The sequence below is a fragment of the Larus michahellis genome, chromosome 8 (assembly GCF_964199755.1).
Source record: "Larus michahellis chromosome 8, bLarMic1.1, whole genome shotgun sequence".
NCBI classification, from domain to species: Eukaryota; Metazoa; Chordata; class Aves; order Charadriiformes; family Laridae; genus Larus; species Larus michahellis.
In genome coordinates, this window is record NC_133903.1 from 26001077 (window position 1) to 26023950 (window position 22874).

Consider the following 22874-nt stretch of genomic DNA (forward strand, 5'->3'; position numbering starts at 1 on the left):
ACCAAGAACCACTAGGAACTGCCTGCTCCTTTGACACCTTCTGAGGGCTAGAGTTTGTGACTTCTGTCCTGCTTTCAGTGCCTCAAATAGGGTACCTGGATACTCCTTTCAAGAGAGAAATAAGAGGTATGTGTTTTGGTGTTACTTTGCAGCGTGCATCTAATACAGGCTGTTGTCTATTATGGGCACTGTATCAAAACAATATACAATTATAGTGCTGTGAAGGTGGCTGTTATCTCAGCAGCCTTTTCTAGGAAAGGATGAGAGATATACTGGTAGCGCTGTAAGAAAGGAATGAAGAGGTTTTTCCACTGTTAGTCCTCGGCCTTGATTTCTGTTGTTTAACATAGGACAATGGTGGACAGTCATGGAGAAGTGGTACGTTCTCCCCCTATCTTCTTGGATTTTTATATCTGAGTATACAGAAGCTCAAAGCTAACTCCCTCCCCCCACCGCCCCTGAAGTTACTGGCATGTGTCCACAATCTCAAGATCAGATCTGGGGTGCAGAGAATGTGTGTGGTTGAAGGCAGGATGCAGGAGTACCCCATCAGGCAGTAAATCAGTTAAATCTGGTAACGTATATGGTGCAACTGTAACCTTGTTTTGCAGTCTTTGCATGCTAATGCATTCAAAATGTTGAAAGCCATGTTTTTAAACTGATGGTTGGAATCTTATAGCCTGGAGCTATGAAATTCGGTATTGTCAGAAGTATCTTTGTGTTGGGCTTCTCTGAATAAGTGAAGTAACTGTCTTTTTTTTTTTTCTTTTTGCATTCCAGTTAGGAGACAGTTTGGAGAGCACATTCTTTGCAAAGAGTGGGCAAGATATTAAAAACCTAAATTCATTGCAAAATACAGTGGATTGGTAAAGGATTTGCAAAAAAAAAAGCTCCAGTTTCAGTTTTGAGTTTTGGTTTTTTTAGCACACGAGTGAGGTTAGTGGATAGGGGTAGGAAATGAGATGGTATCAGGGCCTTGCTGGCAGCATCCTTGCTTAGCCTCGAGATGTAGATCTTAGTCTTCAGCTTTTTTCTCCCTTAAAGATCCATCATTAAAGTAATGATTGATAATAATGAGGGATAAACTTTTAAAATTATCTTAGTAATGCATGCTGCTCTTATATACTAATATATATGTTTTAAATTAATAGAGTGTGGGATTTTTTGTTGTTTTATTTTGGGGTTTTTGTGGGTTTTTTGACTGTTTGTGTGAGGAAGTTTGGGGTTTTTTTTGACAGCATTAAGGAAGATTAACAGTTCTTCTTTGCATTTATCAACACTTGTTTCCACTTCACATGCAGAAATCAGTGTTGTGTCTGGGCAGATTGTGCTAGAGCAGTCAGTGCCTTGCCAAATAGCTTTCCTCCTCTGACTGGTTGAAATAACGTCACTGTCCTGAAAGCCTGGTCTTCATTTTCTGAGATATTTACTTCGTTCTGCGGGCCCTTTTAAATGCAAGTCCCTCTTGTTGAACTGCTTCACTAATCCACTAAGTTAGTGGGGAGAAGGTGAGGCTTGTCTCTTCTTGCTGGTTTTTCTGCATTACCGGTGGTGGAAGGGAGAATACTGCTGACTCAAGAGTCTGGTTGGGGATCTGCTGAGCTGCTTGTTCTTACAGAGCCTTCTTTCTCTTTGACAGTGAAGCTAGCGACAGCAGTCACAGACATGTAGGATTTGTTCAAAGCAAAAGATATTTTCCTGCCTTCCTCACCCTTTCACAACTTCTCATTTTTTACCTGATTAATCAAAAATAAATTGTTCTGTAATCAAGAAGGTAAGCTTCAACCAACAAATAGATGCCTCTCCCCCATTCCTACACCTGTTCTGCTGGCGCCCTAGGTCCAAAACCCACCTGCCTTCTCTTGCACAGGCCTATTCTGAACTGATCCTATGAATATTTTCAGTAGAGAAGTGTCACACGTCAGGGATGGTGATATCTTCCTTCTCCCTTTTAGCTGTTGGGCATTGGTGCACCTGCAGCTGTTGGTAATACAACCCTCCAAGGTGCAGAAAATGTCAGTGGTCGTCCTGGAGAGATATTCTTCCTTGTGCATTCAAGGAGGGCTTGGTAATCAGTACGCTGGTGGTAGCTTCCTTTTATTTTTCCTTTCCTTAAAATTACTCTGTCTCACAGGTGTCAACTGTAAACTGCTTTGAACTGCTTCACTCTCCGGTGTTTGGAAATAGGTCTTGTTTGGGGACATTTTAAGAAAACTCCTGAATCATTTGGAGGACAGATGTGTTTGAACTGAATCTTGTGTGAGTGTCAGTGTGTATGAAGCCTTTGGAAAGGAAAGCTTAGATTGTTTTTCGCTGGTAATAACAAATTGTGGAAAAAACGCTCTTACTTTCAAATTTTGCTAGTTTAGATTTTTTATCAGCTGTAATTTGATTAATTTTTCTTACCAGTTTATTTCCTACTTGATTTTTATGATTGCCAAAACAATTATCAATAGCTTCACTATCTCTGATAATCTTCTGCAACCTCTTTCACAATTTCTTAGAGTTTGAGCCAAATTAGAACTGGATGGTCTTTCATGTGAAACCTGTGCTGCAATTTCAAAACCACCTGCACTTTTGAATTTCAGTGTGTTCCTTTTCAAAAGGACCATAGCCAACTTGTATAGCAATAAGTGTAACCTACCATTCAGATAGGGGTGAGCAGACTTTCTGCTTCAGTAGAGAACCACAGTATGTTCTTGTCCTGTGAAGAGTAAAGATTTTCCCCTGCCCCCCCTTCCCTTCTGTGTCTGGGCTTGCAGCTTTTGCTTTTGGGTTTGTGCATATCAAGCTGAAAAATTCATGGTGGATTAGAGAAAATAGCTTTTAAACCTACATTAATAATGATACTAAAAGAGTCTTGCTTAAGTTTCTTTGTTCTGTGTGAGGTTTAATAGCAGCTGCTATTTTGAGTCACGCTTAGCAAAAATAGAGCTATTGAAAACTTCTCTGTCCATGTAAGTCACTAACTGTTGGCTATGTGTTTGGAACAGTCTCTTCAAGTATTTCTGCACTGTTAGGTCATTTGAAGATATACCTTGTACCTGAGACAGCGTATCTAGTGACTAATCTCCAGTACTGTTTGGGCAGTAGATCTGCTTGCTTCCAAGTCAGCATTAAAATACTACTCTCTTGTCTTGAGAAAGGGAAGGGTATGTTAATATATGCAGACGCAAAAGCTGCTGTGCTTTCACTGGATGTGCTGCGCAAGTTTACTAAACTGAAGGGGAGTTCTGTTATCTGTAAATTAATGCTTAGGTTTTCGTGTTGTCTTTCTGTATATAGAGAAATGCTTAACCGAGGTGCTATGCCACGTGGCAATTTTTTTTATTACGGCTACATCACTTATCAGCCTGTGGCTAAGGAAGCCTGTTGAATGAATAAGCAGAATCCTGAAAGATGGAAGAAAAAAAGGAGTGGTGGTCCTGATAAGGTGATTAATTTGTCTTCTCACAGGATGGCTTGTCTGATGTGGCCTTGCGTTTTGTGGATTTGTGTTCTTAATGCTCTGTCAGAACTTGATGGCAACAGTTGAAGGATATATCCTGCCTGCTGCATTCTCTGTTGCAGTAGGGCTCAGGTTTTCCTGTGGGTGTGTGTATGTATGTACAAAATGAATTCTCAGTCCCCTCCCTTGCTTAGAGGGCTCTTGGGAGACTTGAAGAATCATGTTTGAGTTGGGGAGTGGACTGGGAAGAATTTCTGAAAGTAAGCAAATTTGACACAGATTATGTCAGAATAGTTTAAATCTGAGCTATCAAACTGCATTCTTCTAAAAGCTGCATTCATGCTTTAATAAAGCATGATTTGTTGTGTTAAAAGTATCAATATATTAAGGCAAGAAATGTATGCCTTCTGTGCTAAGTGCTTTTTGTGACTGCAAGTGCTAAAGTAGTTATTAACGCGGTTGTGAAAATACACTTTGTGTTTTAAAATGCTGATTCACAGACGGTGATATTTTTCCTTTTCTATGTTAAGGGACTTAATGTTGCTCTGTACAGCTCACTGAAGATCCCCCCCTTAGTGTAAGCAAAATAGGAAATAACATTTGTATGCATGTATAATAAAGAGGTGGAATGAGCTACAGTATGTTCTGTATAATTTTTGATCCTTCTTTTGTATTTTTATGAAGAACCAGGGAGTCATTATAGGTGCAAGGAGAGATCAGAGGTACTGGAATTAAGAGCATGAGAAAGTTTCTCCCTGAAATGATTGAAACCACTTTTTGGAAAAATAAATAACTCGAACCATTTGCATAACTAATTTTTCCAAATGAGAGCTAGGAAGAAGGCCATAAAAGTCTGGTAACATTTCATTCCATCCCTTAAATGTACGTCTTGTGCTTAGGATAAGACAGAGGTTTATGGAAAGCTTAATATACACAAAGAACTACATGATGGGATGGGAATTTAAGATGTGTGAGAATGCATACATCTGGTTTTCAGCTTAACTGAGATGCGAGACTTTGTGCCAGCTAGAGTATGCAGCTATAAATGTTTTCATACCCTTATATTCAGTGCTTTCGTTTCCAGTAACTGCAGGTGCTTCTGCTTGACTTGAGGGCTTCCATTTAGTTTAGAAGAAAGCTGTTACCTCAAAGATACGAGGAATTACTGAGGTGCGGTGGGGCTGAGACAGACCTGGGAGGGACTCCTTACTTCCCGATCTCTGGAATAGCATGTCCGATCCCACAAGCTCATTGTCTGCTGTCTTCTGCTCTTCTGGTGGTAAGAGACCTGGATTTAGGGTGGCTGGTGCCTTGCTAACACTCCCTGCTGATGCGGGTGGAAGAGGAGCAATAGGTTTATAGCTCTACAACAAAAGCCCTGTTTTGTGAGTGCCTGCAACCTGGAGAAGTGGTGCTCCCTTGTGTGTGTATATATGTATATGTGTGTGTATATATACACGCATGAAACTGTTTATAAAATGTAGTACTTGACTGTGGTCTATTGTAGCATGGGTTCCTCCTTGGCGGAGTAATCCATGCTGCGTAGATTTTTTTTTTTTAATAAAGGTGATCTTCAAGTTTTTAAGACAGGTGGTAATTCAGATTCAAAACACTAGACTGATCCCAGTTGTGTAAGTGAAACCAGACCTACTAATATTCTTGCTATTATGACTGGCTGTTAAGGCTCTGTTTTAGTTTTCAAAACTTGTGTCAGAAGATGGCTGTATCCAGATTTCTTGTGTGCTTGAAGGTCTGTTACAGACCTGTCTCCTTTTAGGAGGAGGAGGCCCCTCTATCAGGGTGCAGAGTGACATTTTTATGAACGGGGTCATACTGATCACCTGGCTGTCATGTAAACAGTATTTCCTGGAAGAGTGTTTGGCTTTAAAGTGACAGGTGACTCTGATGTTCAAATGTAGTTGAAAACTCCACTAAAAGCTCAATTTGCGTCGCATTTTGCTGGACTTACTAGAAATCTGCATGAAGAGCTTTGCTGGCCTTTGGGCCTCCAAGCCTAAAGGTTGGCTGCACAGGTGTTATCTAGGATGTGAAGGGGCCATGCACTAAAGCAACAAAAGATGCTGTTCTGCCGCAAGTGTTTGTATAGATGTTGGCTGCTTTTCTATGGAAATAAATCCATTTCTGCTGAGAAGCAAAATTGTTTGGAGCTGAAAGTACAGACAAATCTCTATGGACGTTGTAGCTAAAGCCAGCACCTGGTTTGCCATTTGTGTCTACATTTTCATTACTTTTTGCATGGGCCTTTTGTTTAATATACTTATTTTCTCTAATTCTCTTATGTGCTTGATGATGCTGACCATACAGAATTTTCTCAGATATGATAGGTACAGGGAAATTAGGAGCTTTATTTTTTTAATCTGTGGCTTTAGTTCTTGCTTAGTAAAAGGTATCCCATTATGACAAAGGATATAGTGGATTCATATTCTTTCTAACTTGCAGTAGCTTAATGAATTTGGGTCAGCTTCCACTTTGTGATGTGGTATCACCCCAGTAACGGTTTTGCTGGCATTTTTGTCCTTTGGAAGTAGTAAATTTGTAGTGTGTTTTCTGTTAAAATTTCTTAATATTAAGTCCTCCAATAGTTTTGATAAATCAGTATCTATGAACTGTTCACGTCTGTTTTTACACTTTAGGCATTTCATGGAAACAACTGCGAAATGTTGAGAGAGACAATGCTGAGGGAATTTTAAAATATGTTTTATTAATTTTAAATCAAGACTATGACGATCTCTTTTCTTTTTTTTTATATAGGCTTCCTATTTGGCATGTCTTTTGTAAAGACAGTCCTTCATTGTCAGTGCAATATGCTTCAGGTGATGCTTGTGCCCTGGCAAATAACAATGAAAATATCCAGGAAAAGGTATGATGAATAATTAGCTACTAAGTCTGACTTGATATTTAGTGAATAATAAAAAAAGATTCATACACTTTGATTCATAGTTTCTCCTTGGCCAGAATGTTTAATGTACTTGGTTGTTCTGAAGTTTTTGTTTTCCTTTACTCAAGTTTGTTGCTGTTATGTGGCAATACAGCTGGATGCTTTGGGTGGGGAGGTGGTAAGAAACAAATAGTAAAGGTGCTAATGATGGCTCAGGTTTATTTATTTGGCTGCCAGCTGTTAGAAGAAGCAGCCATCAGGGATAGTATATAGCTCTGTAGAGACCATGGTAACAGCTGATGGCCTGGATAAGTCTAGGCCACAGTATGCCAGTTGCATCTGTGTTCGGTTAAAAACCCAGTGCACAAATGATTGCCATCCTAAATAGAAGATTTAAGAATAATTGTTTTATTAAGTCAGTACTTATCAGTTTTCCTACGGTCTGATAAAAATTAACAAAGCTGAAATACATATATGAAATGCTAATAAACAAGATTTTGTCCCTTTCTTATTTACATTACTCAGCAGTTCAGGTTAAATTGAGTGTGATTGTCCCCCCTGGTTAATTCATTACAAGTCTCTGCATATTGCAATTTCATAGTCAGTTCACAAGCAATTGAGTCATATCAAAACCCCTCCTAATTTCACTTATTCACACGGGTAAAGAATCAGTCCTGTGATACGCATGGATAATATTGATGCTATTAGTCTTCCCATTGCCTCCATCAATCAGTAGTACTGCTAATCATGGCTCTCATTCCGAGAAAGCTTTTATATACTACACCAAACCTGCAAAATGTGTTGAGTATTGTAATTGATTCAAGTGGAGAGCTGCCTGACCAGAAAAAAAAACCTTAAATAGTGAGGGTTTCTTAAACATTTCAACATCTAGGGTAGCTGTATTTTATTTTTTTTTTGCTAGCTTATGCAGCCAAATAGCACTCAGTCCTATTCTTCTGACTGCCTGAAGAAGAGTCCTGCTCAAGTTTAATGGCTGATGTAATAAAACTGTAGATAAGAGAGCTTTGAGACTGAGAAGCCACTGGTGTATGTTTTCCTGCTTTTTTGCAACATTCTTCTCTTCATTCTAGTAACACAGCTGCATTGCTAAGCAGATTTCTCAACTTAAACCCAAAGATGTGACGTATACTGTACTTTTTACTCATTAAAGAAAAATCTCTTGGGTGTATGAGAAATCTTAAGGATGTGTCTCTTACTCCTAACTGGAGATGTACTGCTCAAAAAGAGCAGTTTTGCAGCCCTTGGTCAGTTTTCCTTAGATCGTTTGTCCCTTAGGCATTAGTGCAGTTTAATCTTACAGGCTAGGATGCTAGTTGTTAATATTTGGGCAAAAATGTTGATGTTGCTTAGCTGTTGTCTTTCAGATTTGCCTACTCAACTTTGTACTTCCTGCTCTTCCAGTGTATACCTTAACACTCTTAAATTGATATAATCGTGTAACCTTTTATAGCATAGCAGCCCATTTTGGATCCGAACACTTGCACTTCCAGTGTTTGACCATGGGATTTTTGGTAGCCCTTATGAAACAAGGGTGTGTAAATTTCTACCAGATTTCTTGCTGTATTCTGCAGTGTTGCTCAAAAATAACTTGCATATGTTGTAGTCACAACTTTAAAAAACAAAAAGTTTGAAGGGCAAGTAAATTCTTGTTAGTTCTACAGTCTGCTGGTTTTAAAAGTTTTTTTTCCCCTCAAATGTGTATTCTTTTTTACTTTGTGAGTTAACTGCACTTGATTATAAATCTTTAGTTGTAAAAGAGAAAGTTGCTTTAAAAGCTTACAACAGACTTGTGAAATTATTCTAGTTCTGATGATGAGACTGCTATAACTGAAATGTGCTGAGTATTATTTTTTTAATGGTTTTCTGGTGCAAGTCATCTTAGGATCTTTTTTTTGTCCCCCTCGTGTTATGGGCAGATGAAGATAGGGAGGATTTGTCATCGTGGGAAGTCATAGCAGAATGATCAGCTTTCCTTAGCACACAAACTGAACGATTTAAGACAATGCTAAAATGGTCTTTCCTGTGAAGACTTAACTGAATTGTTTTAACTTGCCTTAGTCTTTGTACAGATGAGATTTTAAACATACAGGGGCAGTGGCTCTGAAGATTCATGTAGCTTAACTTCTTCTTGATATTTTGGTGGTAGTAAAGGTAGTATTATTCAGTCTGTACCAAAGGTAACTCCTGTTACTAGAACAGAAGGCCCGTGTTACTGCATGCTGACTGTTGTTTTACCTTTAATATACTAGGGGGAAGAGGCTGGTCCCAGGCTGGAGTCTGAGCACGCAGACTCAAGTACACAGAGTTACTCTACAGAAGAGCTGCTTGATGACTTTACAAAATCTGACCAGGCAAGACTTTTATTTCATTCACTGTCTCCATACACTGTTCAAATGCTCCTTGGATTTCAGAGTCTTTCATTCTTGTTGTCTAAAGCTCATAGTAACAATCTATCCCATTTCCCTTGCACATAAGGTTGCTGTCAGACTCGTGTTTCCAGTGAAGGATAGAACATGTGTGCTAACAGATCTTGCAATTCTCATATGCATAAGTAATAGTAAGAGTAATTTAGTATTTGTAGGTACTGACTAAATAAATCTTTCCAAGATGCATTAAAATTTGATGTTATGGGTATGGATGTCTCTTTATAAATATAGAAAAGCTTCTCACTGAGGTCTTTTATATAGATCGGACTTGGTGATCATAGCTGTCCATTTTAGCTTTGATCCTTCCTGGCTTCTGTCAGTTTCATTTCCATTGTTAAAATGGAAAAAGGGTTGTATGTGCCATTGGTAACATCAAGTCAGTGCTCAATGTCAAATGTTACAAAGTCCACTATTACAGATGATTTATTTGACATGTATTTTTGGTTTTTGTAGATTAGAAGACAACATACGTAGGGCACACTTCTGAATATATATTGCATGGTTTAGATATGTCGTTCCATAGTAAAATATTCTGGACCTCTTCATGTTCAGTTAGATGACTTGGAGCAATCCAGCGATTGACAACAGGCTCTTATTTAGTAGTATTTAATAGTATTAATAGTATTTAGTATTGTTTAATAGTATTGCTGAAGAGTTAATCTGATCTGTTCCAGTGGTTACGTACTCTTTCAGATTCAGAAAGACTTATTTTGATTATGCTGTGTGATGGCTTATGAAAACTGGAGAACTAGAATAAATAAGACTCAAGACTACTAGGCTCTCAGAAGTGATAAGTGATTTATCTCTTTGTTCAGTTACAACATGGAATAGTCTTCTATCATTCGGACCTCCATTACAGTGGTAAATTTGAAAGCCTACCCCAAAATTAAGCTTAGGATGAAAATAGTAAATGTAAATTTTATTGTAATGGAGCATGCAAATAGAACCATTTATTTTGGTTGTTGAAATATTCAGGCTTGTTTTCTTGTGGCTGTCTCTTTGTAGCCATGCATGGCTGAGGAAGCTGTTGTACATGCCTTCTCCAATTAATATTTTTACACTATTATTGCACTCAGCGGTGGCGTGGCTCACATGGCATGGAATACCAGGAAAAGTTAACCCTATCCCCACCGGAACCAGGACACTATGGAAGAGTGTTGCAACTATCCCAAAGTAGCATTGAATACCACCTAGGTTTATGAAGACAGAAAATTTAATTCTTAACTGTCTTGCGCTCTGGTTTTCAGGTTCATTGATGACAGAAATCTAAACTGCTGAACTGTTAAAACTCCATGCTAGATGTTATTGTATGATGCTTTTCCTATTCGAGTTTTGAAAAACGTATGTTCATCTGTAATGTTTTCACAGCCTACAGAAATGAGTGAAGGAAGCCAGCCTGAAGTTGAGACTCCACCTTCAGTAGGTTTAAATGAAGCTTCATCTAGCGTAGTTGCAAGCACTGAAAACATTTCCAGTTCACCTACCTCAGAGATACCTCCAGTCTCGCAGCCCGAGTAAGCTTTTTTTATTTTATTGTTTTGCTCTTTGAGAGAATATCACTTACTCTGATGTTGTTAAAAGGGTTACCTCTTCAGGTTTAGTAGGGATAAGACTAGGCTGCTACACACGATTCTTTTGCTGTACTTTGGTTTATGGTGTTAATGCTGATGGAATATGCCGTCTTTTACTCAGTACACGGATTAAGAGTTGTGTACTTGCCTCAAGTGTCAATAGTATTGCCACCGTCAGTTTCTAAGATGCTGCTTTGACAGAAAAAAATCCAATGCCTTTTTATGTGCTGTATAATCTGTACTGTAAAAGCCCTCAGGTCTTTACCATTAAGATCTGTGTCCTTCACAAATGTGCTTTCACATCTGTGATAACAAGCATCAAGGCTGCTTCAGTGACAGCCTCTGCTTTCATTAAAGGATGACTTTGCAGGATTTTACTGCAGGACGTGTACCAGAGCAGTTTTAAATAAATTTTGATATTAAGAGACTTTTGATGAAATAGAAAATTTTAGTATAAAGGCAACCAAGGCAGTTTGTAATTCAGGTAGTTAGTAGTGTATTGCAGAGCTACCTCTGCTGCAGGCAGTCTTCTAGAGTTCATGTACTTAATTTTGTTTCCCTTCTTTTGTGGAATGCTGTGCTATCAAATGTTAACTGTAGTATGGAAATTCATGCGTATATACTTCTGTGTACTTTAATAAAATTTTTCTGGGCTTTTTAATGGATGCTGAGGGGTATATATTCTTCTGATTGTCTGCTGATAAAGGCCTAGTGTTTTGGTAGACGAAAATTGATGAAAAATGAAGTAGATTTCTCTTGTTATTTGGTGTTTTGGTTTTAAGAGTCCAGTTTTTCTGGTTTACTGAATTTAGTTTCTTTATCATAAGAAAGGGCTAGACCTCTTGACTAGTAACTGATTTTGTCTAGTCTGCTAATGCTAACACTTAAGCACATTTTGGTACTTTGTAAGCACCTTAATTGCAAGTCTTCAAAAATCGAGCTTCTCAAATTCAGTTTTTATAAAGCGAAACTGGAATGTAATTTCAGCATGCTGCTTCTTATAGCTTTTGTTGACTACTGTACTGATTTGTTTGTGTAATGTATTGCAAGTCCTACTGTTGTCAGGTCTAAGAAGAGATTCAAGATCTTTTCTCTTGAACATTCAGGCTGGTATCTTGTAATTGCTGAAAGTAGTCTTGCTGTCTCTGAACACTTGAGCTATGAAAGAAACGAAAATGGAAACTTGCTTTGGAGCACCTGATATGTTAGTTAATGCTTGGCAGTAGTGTTCTGACTAGTACCATTTACAGGAAGAAAGGGTAGCATGAGTATAGGAGAGATGTGTATTTATACATTATTTCAAACTTCAGTTTAGCTTTAAATAGTAATTGTTGGTCTCTGTTTGTGCAGACTAACTCTAATATCCAAAACAGTTAACAAGATCTTTAAAAAGACTCGGTTGTTATCTTTAAGACAGCATTTTCCCTCCTTTAGGTGCTGATTCCCACCAGTGTAACAAAGTCCAACTCCCCTAGGTTTTACCATTCTGATATTCCAGCAGGACCTCTTAGTCAAAATATTCTGGAAGTAATTTTATTCCAAACAATTTTTAGTTTGTAATGAATCTTTTTTTAGGACGGCACTGATTGTGGCTTTTCTATACAGACCTAATCTGGGGAAAACATCTCGAAAAATAATCTGAGCTTCTCTTCTGGCTGCAAGTATAGACAGCTGCCATGCAGAATGAGCTTGATAATGCATTTTAAGGCAAAGCTACTAACAAATGAAAGTACCCAAAGGAGAGGGAGCACTACAGCTTTTAGGCTTGTGCTACTTGCCTTCTGCCAAAATTAATTACTTGATGCCAGTCAGGTACACCCTGACATCAGGGTGTTTTTAAGTTCATACTTGTCCCATATTTTATTCAGGTGACAACTATTCATACTGTCATCTGTCCCCTGAGATCAAGACTATGTGGAGCTCTTTAATTTTAAGTGTAGTGGTCAAGCTTACTTCAGTCGTTAAAGTGTTATATGCAGAGCTAAACTGCGTGCATCTTGGATGTGTGCAGTTTGGGGTGTTCAGAAAAAGTACTCGCTGTTTGTAGCCAATGGATCCTTGCGTTCTTAGTGTTTTAGATTTTTACGACATAGTGAAAAGTCTTGAATACCTATGAGTTTCTTGTTTTATACCGTGGGAATTCTGTAATATGACAGGTCTGAAATTGGTTCCCTGTGTTGGGTACGGCTGCTTGTGTTGATGATCGTAGCAGTCAGAGAACCAAAAAGATCCCCTTTTAAGTTGCCGACGTGCTGTTTGTGTTTTTTGCAGCTCTGTATCATGATACTGGATTAACCTAGTTTGCTGCTGATATTGGAGAGGGCTTATGTTGAAACTTCGGAGGCAGAATAAAGACTTCTACTTAGATCTGGTTTATAGTCTTCTAGATCAATAGGAAAGTAATCCTTGCACTAGAGAAGGGAGGAAAGTCATTATTTGTCCATCTTCTCCTCCCCACCCATTCCATCATTCCGAAAGAGCATATAGGGAGGCTTTCTTTTAATTTTTTGCATGGGTTTTGTCTGATGCAGTGTGTTCAGTCTTTATGGGAGAGAGGAAGTAAAGCAGTGGGCAAATTATCTGATTCAGGCTGTTGATGCAGTTTGGATAATGGTCTGCTTGGTTACCTCATTTTTATTGCACTAGCAGAAAGAAAAAAAATCTAGTGGAAAGGAAGTCTGGCTGGCTCTACTCTTTATCATTATACCACTCCTTTTCTTCTCTAGCTTTAGCCAAGTTCTTTTTCTGACTGCTGCCCATTGACTTGGGAACAGTAAGAGCGTTTAGTGATGAAACTCGGTCTCCGGTTTGATTCCGTGGTTGAAAGGGAAAAGAAATTTGCTGGCGGTCAGATAACTATGAAGCTGTTCTTAGTTTGTAGTGATGATGGGAAAAATTATCCATTGGAGCGTTTGGTAAGATGTTAGATGAGAGTTCTGGGAGATAAGAAGCTAGCTTTGAGTTCCTTTGCTGGGACAAACAGGCTGGAAAAGGAAGTTCTATTCTTGCATGGGTACAGCTGGGAATGCAGTTCCACAAGTATAGCTTACTTCATTCCTCTCTTCTTAATTATTTCTGTGAGACTGTTGCTTTTTTAAAACTTTCAAATATCTTTAGTTATGTGGTTGATTAATGGGGTTACTTGTGTTATCAGAAAGGTAAAAAGCGTGTTATTTCTCTCCCTTCAGTGCAATAGAAAATTCCCGTGCTGATATCCCTGTAGTCAGCTCTAGTGAAGCTGAGCAGTCAGAACCTGACTGTGATATTGGTGGGACACTTGAGGCTGACCCTCAGAGTGAGCCTTCCTCTTTTGTCAGTCCACCAGAGAGGTGAGTATTGAAGTAGGTTGTGAGTCTAAATAATTTAGAGCTAATTGTTCTTTCCTGTCCTGGCCTCGCAACAAACATTTGCATGTGCTTGCTTATCTACATATTTGTGTGTATGTGTTTAATATTGCATATGGATGAAAATGTGATCACTTTATAGGTCCTAATACTCTTAATAAAACTTTCAGCCTTGCAGGTCAACATATAGAGAACATATCATCTTCGCATGGCAAGGGAAAGAAGACGAAATCTGAGTTTGAGTCGAAAGTTTCAGCAGCTGAAAAAGGGGCAGATGAGCAAAAATCTGCTCTGAACACCTCAGAGAACTTAAAAAGGGAGGTAAGCAGTGATATCCGCTCGGTACACACAGGAGCATAATGACCTCTGTTAGGTTCTCACCTTTGTTAAAGATGAGTGATATTCATCAATTTTCTGATTGCCACTGTATAAGTGCACAGCCCTCACATTTTGAGCACTGTGATTGAGCACTTCTGATATTGCTGTCTCAATAAGGGTATAATAAACCGGAAGAAAAGGCCAGCAAGGTTGATTAATTGGCACAGAACAGTTTTTCTGAGCTAAGTCTCTTCAAATATTTTTGGGAAATCAAATAAAACTATCTGGAGCAGAATCCAGAAGAAATGTTCTTCCTGTAACGGATGCTATGGATAATGAATTTTTTTTACATAGGTTTAAAAAAAAAAAAGTGGGGGTGGGCTGGCTTGCATGGTCCAGGTAAGCTTGTAGAAGAGAAGTCTGCGGGTTGGATCTTGACTGAGTCAGGAAGTTCCTGAGTAGCAAGCAGACGGCTAGAAGCAAAAATGACAGTTGGAGGAATCATAGAATTGTTAGGGTTGGAAGGGACCTTAAAGATCATCTAGTTCCACCCCCGCTGCCATGGGCAGGGACACCTCCCACTAGATCAGGTTGCTCAAAGCCCCTTCCAGCCTGGCCTTAAAAACTTCCAGCGATGGGCTTCCAACACCTCTCTGGGCAGCCTGTCCAGTGCCTCACCACCCTCACGGTGAAGAACTTCTTCCTAATGTCCAATCTGAATCGTCCCATCTCTAGTTTTAATCCATTCCCTCTAGTCCTACCATTACCCGACATCCTAAAAAGTCCCTCACCAGCTTTCTTGTAGACCCCCTTAAGATACAGGTAGGCCACTATAAGGTCTCCTCGGAGCCGCCTTTTCTCCAGATAAAAAGTTTGGTGTGTTTTTATTCTTTCCTAGGTATCTTATTTGGCCACTGTTAAAGTGGGATACTTAGCTAGAGCAGTCTGTTATACTTAACTGTATGACTGCTTTTGTACTCTTACTGTGAGGCACTTCGTAAAGTTTACATTTTTTAAATAGGTAAAGAATGACCAAGGCTTGGCCATACCATTTTTTGCTATTTTAGGGTCACATTTAAACTGTCACTAGTGACTTGGATAATTCTCTTTTAAAACTGAGAAGTTCTTCCCAAGATTATTGAACGGAGTACAGAGTGCCTTAAAATAATTACATGCAGCCAGGAATAGTCGTCTAAAGAACGTACTACAAACAAATTGGTGTAAACCATTAAAAAAAAAAGCTAAGATTTTCTTTAACCTAGTGCTTTTAAGACTGCAATTTAAATAATTATGGCATTGGCCTGATGTCATAGTTAAGCAAGAGCATGATTTGTCATTGCTTACTCAGTTTTTTGACTTACCACTTTCATCATAGTCCAACGAGGATCTTCTATCCTGAACTTTCTTGGGAGAGGAAGATACAGGGATTTTTTAGGTCCTCTCATTTCTAAATATATGTGAGAATATATTTTGGGGTATGCCACATCTAAAGTTCTATTGCAGTGTAGTCATGTGAAGAATTCTATTGTCACTTCTGTCCAAATACGTGGGTTTGGCTCTTTTTTGAGGGCTTTCAGCTATAGAACTGTATGTGAAATAATTCTTGCTTTAAGTGCAGAGAAAATGTCAACTTACAAAGCAGTAATTATGGAAAATACCTCTAAAATGTCTACAGAGTGTAACCTCTACACTTCAAATGTCTAGCAAAAGCTTTTTGTGTATCTGGTGGTGTGCTGGAAATGTGTTTGTATGGAGGAGAAGTTAAGACTTGAAATGGTATAGCATATGGTTAACTTAAAAGGGTTGCTGCTTTGTCAGGCAAGTCCAAAACATCATATCTTTGATGATTAAACATTAAATAAAAGATTTTTAAATAATACCTCATTCTGCTGTTTGTTTTTGAGGAGTTCAGAAACACCAGGGGACCTCTGGAGGTCTGTTGTGACCAGTATTCATATTTGAAGATTTCTGCTACAGGGAAACCTTTTCTCCTTAGGAGGAGGAAAAGCAAAAATCTTGAAGAAAAAGCAGATGTTTTATGAGACAGAATGCCAACATTTTACTTAAAATGTATTAGTTTAGCCACAAATATTACAAGCATCTCAGTGAAAGAGTCTATAATTCTGGGAGGAAATCATCGCATGGTTTTTTTTCTGGCTTGTGAGCTTGCTTTGGCACTAAGTTTTTAATATGGGTTCAAACGATGTATTTGCTCTTGACTTAATGAGAGCATGCTTTTTTTAAAAAAAAAACTATTGAAGTTCATCTTTGTTTTCATTCTTGGTGCTGAAAAATTCAGAATTGGTGGCTCGCTCTTTTGCAGAAAGACTATAAGAAAACAGGAGAAATTGACCCTACGTCGGTGATGACTCCAAAGGACCCTGGAGACATTCCAACATTTGATGAGTGGAAGAAGAAAGTCATGGAAGTGGAGAAAGAAAAGAGTAAGTTCAGGATTCATTGGTTTGGTCTAAAAACAGACCACTTCTGTCTTGTATCAGATTTGAGTAGTGAAACTGTCTCAATTTGGAATGCAGCCTGGAACTTCATTTTTCTACTAGAACTACATCATTAATAGCACTTATTATATAAAAGCAGTTGGCAGAAGTTCTCTGATAGTGAAAATACTGTTTGTTTGCATGGTATGTTATAGTAGCAATATTTTCTTGTTCCTAGGTCAGTCAATGCACCCTTCTGCTGTTGGTGGGCAGCATTCCACAAAAAAAGTCCAGAAAAATAGAAATAACTATGCCTCTGTAGAGTGTGGTGCCAAAATTTTGGCAGCGAATCCAGAGGCAAAGGTAAGTATACTAATAATTAGTGTGCATTATTTCAGTTTACTCTTAAGCAAGAAGTAGTACGAAGTACCCATGAAATGGAACACTATTTTCTGAAGTAATCTTTTATTTCTATGTTTCGGTTTATTGTGATTTTTTGATTTATAAAAATGGGGCATAAACTATGATCTGTCCCTTTTTAAGAGGGATTGCTATAGAGAAACTGATGTCTCTTCAAGTGAATTTGGAATGGGGAGCAAAGTCTACTCAATACAGAAACTGAAAAACTGAACAAAATTGTATTAGAGTTCGCCATAGTAAATAATCTGTGATTGTCCAAAAGTAGTATGGCATAATATCTCCTGTATATTATCTCGCTTAGAATGTTGTGAAACTTGGTATTAATCTACATAACATATCGGGGAGGGGGGAACCCTTGGTGCTGCGTTAGTATGTACCACACAGTTTAAAATACTAATTCTCTTCATTATACAGAGCACTTCAGCTATTTTGATGGAAAATATGGACCTTTACATGCTAAATCCTTGCAGTACTAAAATCTGGTAGGTTACTGGGGTTTGCTTATATGAAAGGAGTGGTTATGGTTTTCCAGTGTGTTGGGACTGTATGTATCCTGTGGGACTGACTTGACGTTAGTGTGTCTCTGCCTGAAATATGTCTGTAAGGAACTCTGATGGATTTAGCACTAGATGCTTTATTATGTCCCCCATATAATTCTGTCTTTGGTATTGAGAAATAAGATAAAGGGGATAACTTTATTCACTTCAGTATTTGTATGTTTTGCATAATTATAATCTTACAGAGGAGAAAGCACTGGCTGTTCAAGTGAAGATTTTGGTTTCTTTCCCCAGCTGTCAAATCATTGTAGAGCACATTACCATATACTAACTGGTATTTCAGGTGTGGTTTAAATGATGTTTGATAGCCTTAGTTTTCAGTTGTCATTTGTTGCCCTTGAGTACAAGACGGATGAAGCTTTTGCAGGTGCTATCCAGAGTTACTAAGCTGGATATGCAGGTAAATATCATAGTGATTTCGAAGGGAGAAACAAGTGACACCTTATTGTACAGTGTTTTTGTAATGTTCTTTTTTACCCAGTGAAGGATACAGTAACAAGGTAAAGCACTGAGGATTGTAATTGTAGAAGGAAAAGTGCTTTTGCTAATACTTCCTTTTTGTCTTCAAGGTTTGTTATTGAGCTCTGTGAACCAGTACAGGTAAAGCAGCTTGACATTGCAAATCATGAATTATTCTCTTCCACTCCTAAAGACTTTCTGGTGTCTATTAGTGACAGGTATGTTATCAAACCCACTGTTCTGAATGAAAAAATAATAATTATGAAATAGATGGCTTCATATAAAACATAGTCTCTGTATGCCTGTTATTGTGCAAAGTGTAATGCATTGTGAAATTACATGGATTTTCTTTGTGGGTGTGTATATTATGTTGCTAGCACTTTTTTCCACAGAAAGGGCAACTGTGAGGTCCTAGAGTACATGGCTTGAGTTCTTTCCATGCTTCCTATATTTAGTTTTTCTTTGCCACCTTAAAAATGAAAAGGGAAAATGTGTTGAAAAGTAGCAATGAAGCAGCAGGAGTTATACAGTAGCTAGGTAGTGGATGGCAGATTATAAAATGAACGTTCCTTAACAGAATGCCGCTGGGATTGTGGGCTGTCTCCTCTCTTGTCATTCAGACCATTTTCACATGGCTTAAGCGGTCTTCAATGCTGAACTCTGCCCAAGAAACCCCAAGTGATTTTTAAAAAGAAAAAAAAATAGTAGTACACCATTGAGGAACTGGAAGGGGTAACAATACTAGGCTGAATGGCTGGTTAAAGGGTGGCTTTATCATGTTTTTAGGCAGTGTTGTACCCCCACTGCGTTCTGGGAGTGAGCAGATTATTCTGGTATGTGAAAGAGGAGATGTTCACACAAAGCATCAAAAAACCTGACTTTCTTCTTTAGTGCTTAAAGTGTTTAGATTCTGGTTTTCAACACTTGGTCTGTTGCCTAGTTCTAACTTTGCTTTGCTCACAGTTTCTTGATGCTTGCTTACAATAATATTTACAATCTGTTGCTTATGTGTTGTGTTCATCTGAGGTGACTTTTTTCAGTTCCAGAAACTTTACTGTAGGCTGGCTGAATTTCAGGAATTGGATCAAGTATAGGATTTTATCCTTTAGCGGCTTGACCGCTGTTTTAAGTATGTGAAGAGGTACTGCTGAGCTCTTATGTTGGTACTAGCTTTATCTCACAACTCTTCTTTACATAAAAGACATAGTGCTGCTATCTTGCAACTGAAAAAAAAAAAGTGACTCTTCTGTGAAAAGGTGTTTTGGGAAACTTCAGCAAATGTCTGTAAACAGGGGGTTCTTGCATTTCATGGGCCAACTCTGTTATTTTCTAGGTATCCAACAAACAAATGGATTAAATTGGGTACTTTCCATGCCAGAGATGAGAGAAATGTCCAAAGCTTTCCTCTGGATGAACAGATGTATGCAAAATATGTTAAGGTAACTTAACACTGTAAAAGCATCCATGCTTCTCAGGGAAGGAAGGGTTTGCTGGGCTTACCCTGTATAACAGAGCATCCAGAGAAACGTGCTATCAAAGTGTACTTTACCATTAATCATACTAGTTTCGTTAGTGGCCCTGTTGTGATTGTTTAGTACATGACTAAACCCTTGTCACACAATCACAAGTAATCACCTTCCTCATAATGGTAACCGAGAGGATCTTGGGAAGTACCTATTACTTTGTGTCCAAGTACATACTTACTTGATACCTGAATTAAGAAAAATCCAGGCAATGTTCTATTGTTCTATTCTATTTGACTTAACCAACTTCTCCTGAAAGTAAGGTCAGAAGGATTGACTTATTTTGTCTCTTGGCTGTACCACTTATATGTGTGTATATTTATAGAGAGGCATATAGATATACACATGTGTATATATATCGATATATATACTCACGCACACATGTGCTCCCTGGAGCACAGATTAGAATGAGCATATTTCATGAATGCCTTTGTGCTGTATTCTCTATACAGTTTTAAGTGGATCTGAAAGAGTAAATGTTTGAATTCTGGCTCTCGTCAATAGACTTGAAGTGCAGTTTTGCAGTTATTCAGTCACAACTGCAACTCATGCATATTATTTAGTCTTACTGCTGCTGGAGCACTTGCTGTGATCTCTCTGCCTTCAGAATAACTTGCAGCAAGCTATCTTTACTCAGGAGACTCAAAGAGAATAAAAATCCATAAATAATGCAGTACTTGGACTGGGATAAGAGACTTTGTGAAAATATTGGGGTGGAGCAGAGGTTTAAATTCAAATGAAAGACAGACCTTTTAGGTCCTCTCTGGTGATGTGTTATCTTCCAATTATGGTGCTGCTAAACCCCCCCCACACCTTGGTTTGTGCTACTGAATTATGATTTGTGCTTTCATGAAGAAGTAGCTACGAATGATAGTTATCTAACTTCTCTACCCAGAAATTCCTGCATGAGTCACAGGGTAAAGATTTCATTTATTTTTAATTCTGCTTTCTGGCTGAATTAATGCCTTAAGGTAGCAGGAATCTGACTTGTCACTGAAGTTCCAGAATTATACGAGATGCTTCAGCACTTAATCCCTTGGCAAATACAGTGTTCTGCCTTGAATAATGTAGCATAGTAAAATTTTCAAAGGATTGTTCTTGTAATGCTTTTCTTCTATAGCAGAAAAAGCAAGCAAGTTCTAAGTGTGCCTGGTCTACAGAAGAAGAGACCAAAATGTTTTCAAAAAGTTTGATTTTTTTTTTTTAAATGGCTTAATGAACTTGTATGACAAAATTTATGGGAGTAGTTATCTTGATCTCACTTGCAGATTATTACAGTCCTTCATTGGTAGTGTCTACATAGTGATTTAATAAATGCATTCCATACTTGCAAATTAATTTAGATTAAATATCAGCGTATAATCAAGTTCTCACCAGAAATACAGATGACTGAAGCTTCCAAGTGTATTTTCAGATGCTCTATACATTTTCTTCCAGTAGTGTTTCTATACATTGAAGCATGTTAATACTGAACTTGAAGCAGTACATAGAATGCATGCTATAGAGGGGGTTTTTTGAGTCACTCTCTGTAATCTATGCTGCTTAAGGGAAAAAAATACATATAGTAAATTTAACACACTTCAGTATTCTGTCTGCAATCATGCTGCCTAGAAAAATTGAATAACTTAAATCCATTAAAACACTTGTTGCATGTTACCTTCGATCTGCAAGGTACAAGGGCTAAATGAAATCCTGCTACCTAAGGCAGATGAAGTAGTATTGCAACTTTATTCTTCATAACTTGTCTTCCTAGGCATTTATATCACTGAATTAAAAACAACAAAACTCTGTAGTTGCCTGTGGCATGTGTTCAACCTTTGTACTGACATCTTTTTTTTTTTTCTCTTTTCCTTTCTCTCGCTTCAGATGTTCATCAAGTACATAAAGGTTAGCAACCCCTTCTTTTGGAATGATGAATGCATGGGGCTTGGGGTGTTCTCTACTGCGATTCAGCACTTTAATGCATGGCAAGAACAAATCTTTCAGTCTTTTCTGTTCTGGGCAATCTACAAATCCCTTGAGTAAACAAAACTTGTAACTTCAAGATTGGGTGTATATGTTAAATGAACTCTTGACTCTGTGGGTCTTTGACTTTTATTTTAAGTACCTTTTATTCTTTAGGTGGAGTTGATATCGCACTTTGGATCGGAACATTTTTGTCCTTTAAGTCTTATAAGGTAATATCTTAAGTGGTTTGCTTTGTCTTTATACCTGCTTGCAGTGGGAATTAGTGTTGTAATAATAGACAGGCAACAAATTCTAGTTTTCAATTATCTGGAAGTAAGTTATATGGAAATACTGTGAATGAAGTAGATAACTTCCTGGCTGTGTAGTGTGCTTCACATTTGTTTAAAGAAGCCTTGAATCTTTTGATTTTGTTCTCCAGCATGTAAGGAATAGTTTATATTTGCTGGGGATGGGGAGTGTGTGTGTGTGTGTCAGGAAACAGGAGCATGAGCAGCCTTTCAGGAGGACAGGAGCATTTCAAGGCTGACCAAGCAAAACAAGGAACAAGTGGTGAAGTAAAAAGAGCAGGTGTGATGAGTGCTTTCGGGAAGCTGCTGTGTTGCATGGCACCCCGTGTACATACAGTTAGTAATGCTTAGAATGTCTAAATCAGAACAACTGTGTATGTACTTCAGAGAATAACCAGCCTCTGTACTGCTCCTAAAAACCAATTTCAGTTCTCCTGTCAAAGCTATGTCAGGATTTGAACCCGAGAGCTCTAGTGTTATAAGCCAAACCATATTTTCATTTGACAAGACCGTTTCAAATTGGATTGATTTGATTTTGTCTTGGCAGAGCAGGTAAAAGAGCATTTAGCATGCAAGGTGAGGTAGTTGTGAATAGATACTCCTAAAGTTAGTCAACGGTGAAGCTGAAGAGGAGGCATAAGAGCTCGTGCAGAGCTTGAGACAAAGAAGTCTGGGTATGAGTTCAAGTTAAAAAGAACAAAATGCCTCTTTGGAATTACTAGAATTAAAACCAGGATATTTTTTTTTGGTGTAGCATTTCAAAACATGCAGTGGACTTTGTGGATACAAGTTTGAGAAAATAATCACTGCAGCTTGCTCTTTGTTAACTGAAAGCAACTATTGCTTATCTAATTTATTTACTATGTATTATATAACGCTAATATTGCTTATCTAATTTTCAATTATGTCAAGTAATTACATGACTAATATTAGGGTTTTATTTTAAACCTTTGTTTGTAGGGTATTTGGTACTAGCATGGTTGAAGAGTATGAAGAAATAGCTGATTCTCAGTACCAGTCTGAACGACAAGAGCTCTTTGATGAAGATTACGGTAAGCAAATAATTTTTGTATTTTTAGCCATTCAGACATGCTAGTCCGGTGGCTCGTCATTTCCTGCATGTGATGGTAAATTGACTGTTAAATTTACTCTTGTTGGCAGTATTTCAGCATTTCTGGGCTTATCCAACAATCCT

At 38.1% G+C, this 22874-nt stretch overlaps 1 protein-coding gene across 4 annotated transcripts in view; it reads left to right on the forward strand.

Annotated features, from left to right (window-relative positions):
* SUCO (SUN domain containing ossification factor) overlaps positions 1-22874 on the forward strand; it is a 43069-nt gene that overhangs the window by 5941 nt on the left and 14254 nt on the right. For 2 of the 4 annotated variants that reach the window (XM_074597670.1, XM_074597673.1), the window contains exons 2-14: positions 6221-6329; positions 8618-8719; positions 10163-10308; positions 13554-13694; positions 13880-14030; positions 16351-16471; positions 16704-16828; positions 17300-17367; positions 18012-18119; positions 19235-19340; positions 21291-21311; positions 21546-21601; positions 22640-22731. In XM_074597670.1, the coding sequence (XP_074453771.1) occupies positions 6221-6329; positions 8618-8719; positions 10163-10308; positions 13554-13694; positions 13880-14030; positions 16351-16471; positions 16704-16828; positions 17300-17367; positions 18012-18119; positions 19235-19340; positions 21291-21311; positions 21546-21601; positions 22640-22731 (1346 nt within the window). The remainder of the gene's footprint in view (positions 1-6220; positions 6330-8617; positions 8720-10162; positions 10309-13553; positions 13695-13879; positions 14031-16350; positions 16472-16703; positions 16829-17299; positions 17368-18011; positions 18120-19234; positions 19341-21290; positions 21312-21545; positions 21602-22639; positions 22732-22874) is intronic. The other 2 variants (XM_074597671.1, XM_074597672.1) reach the window with 2 other exon arrangements.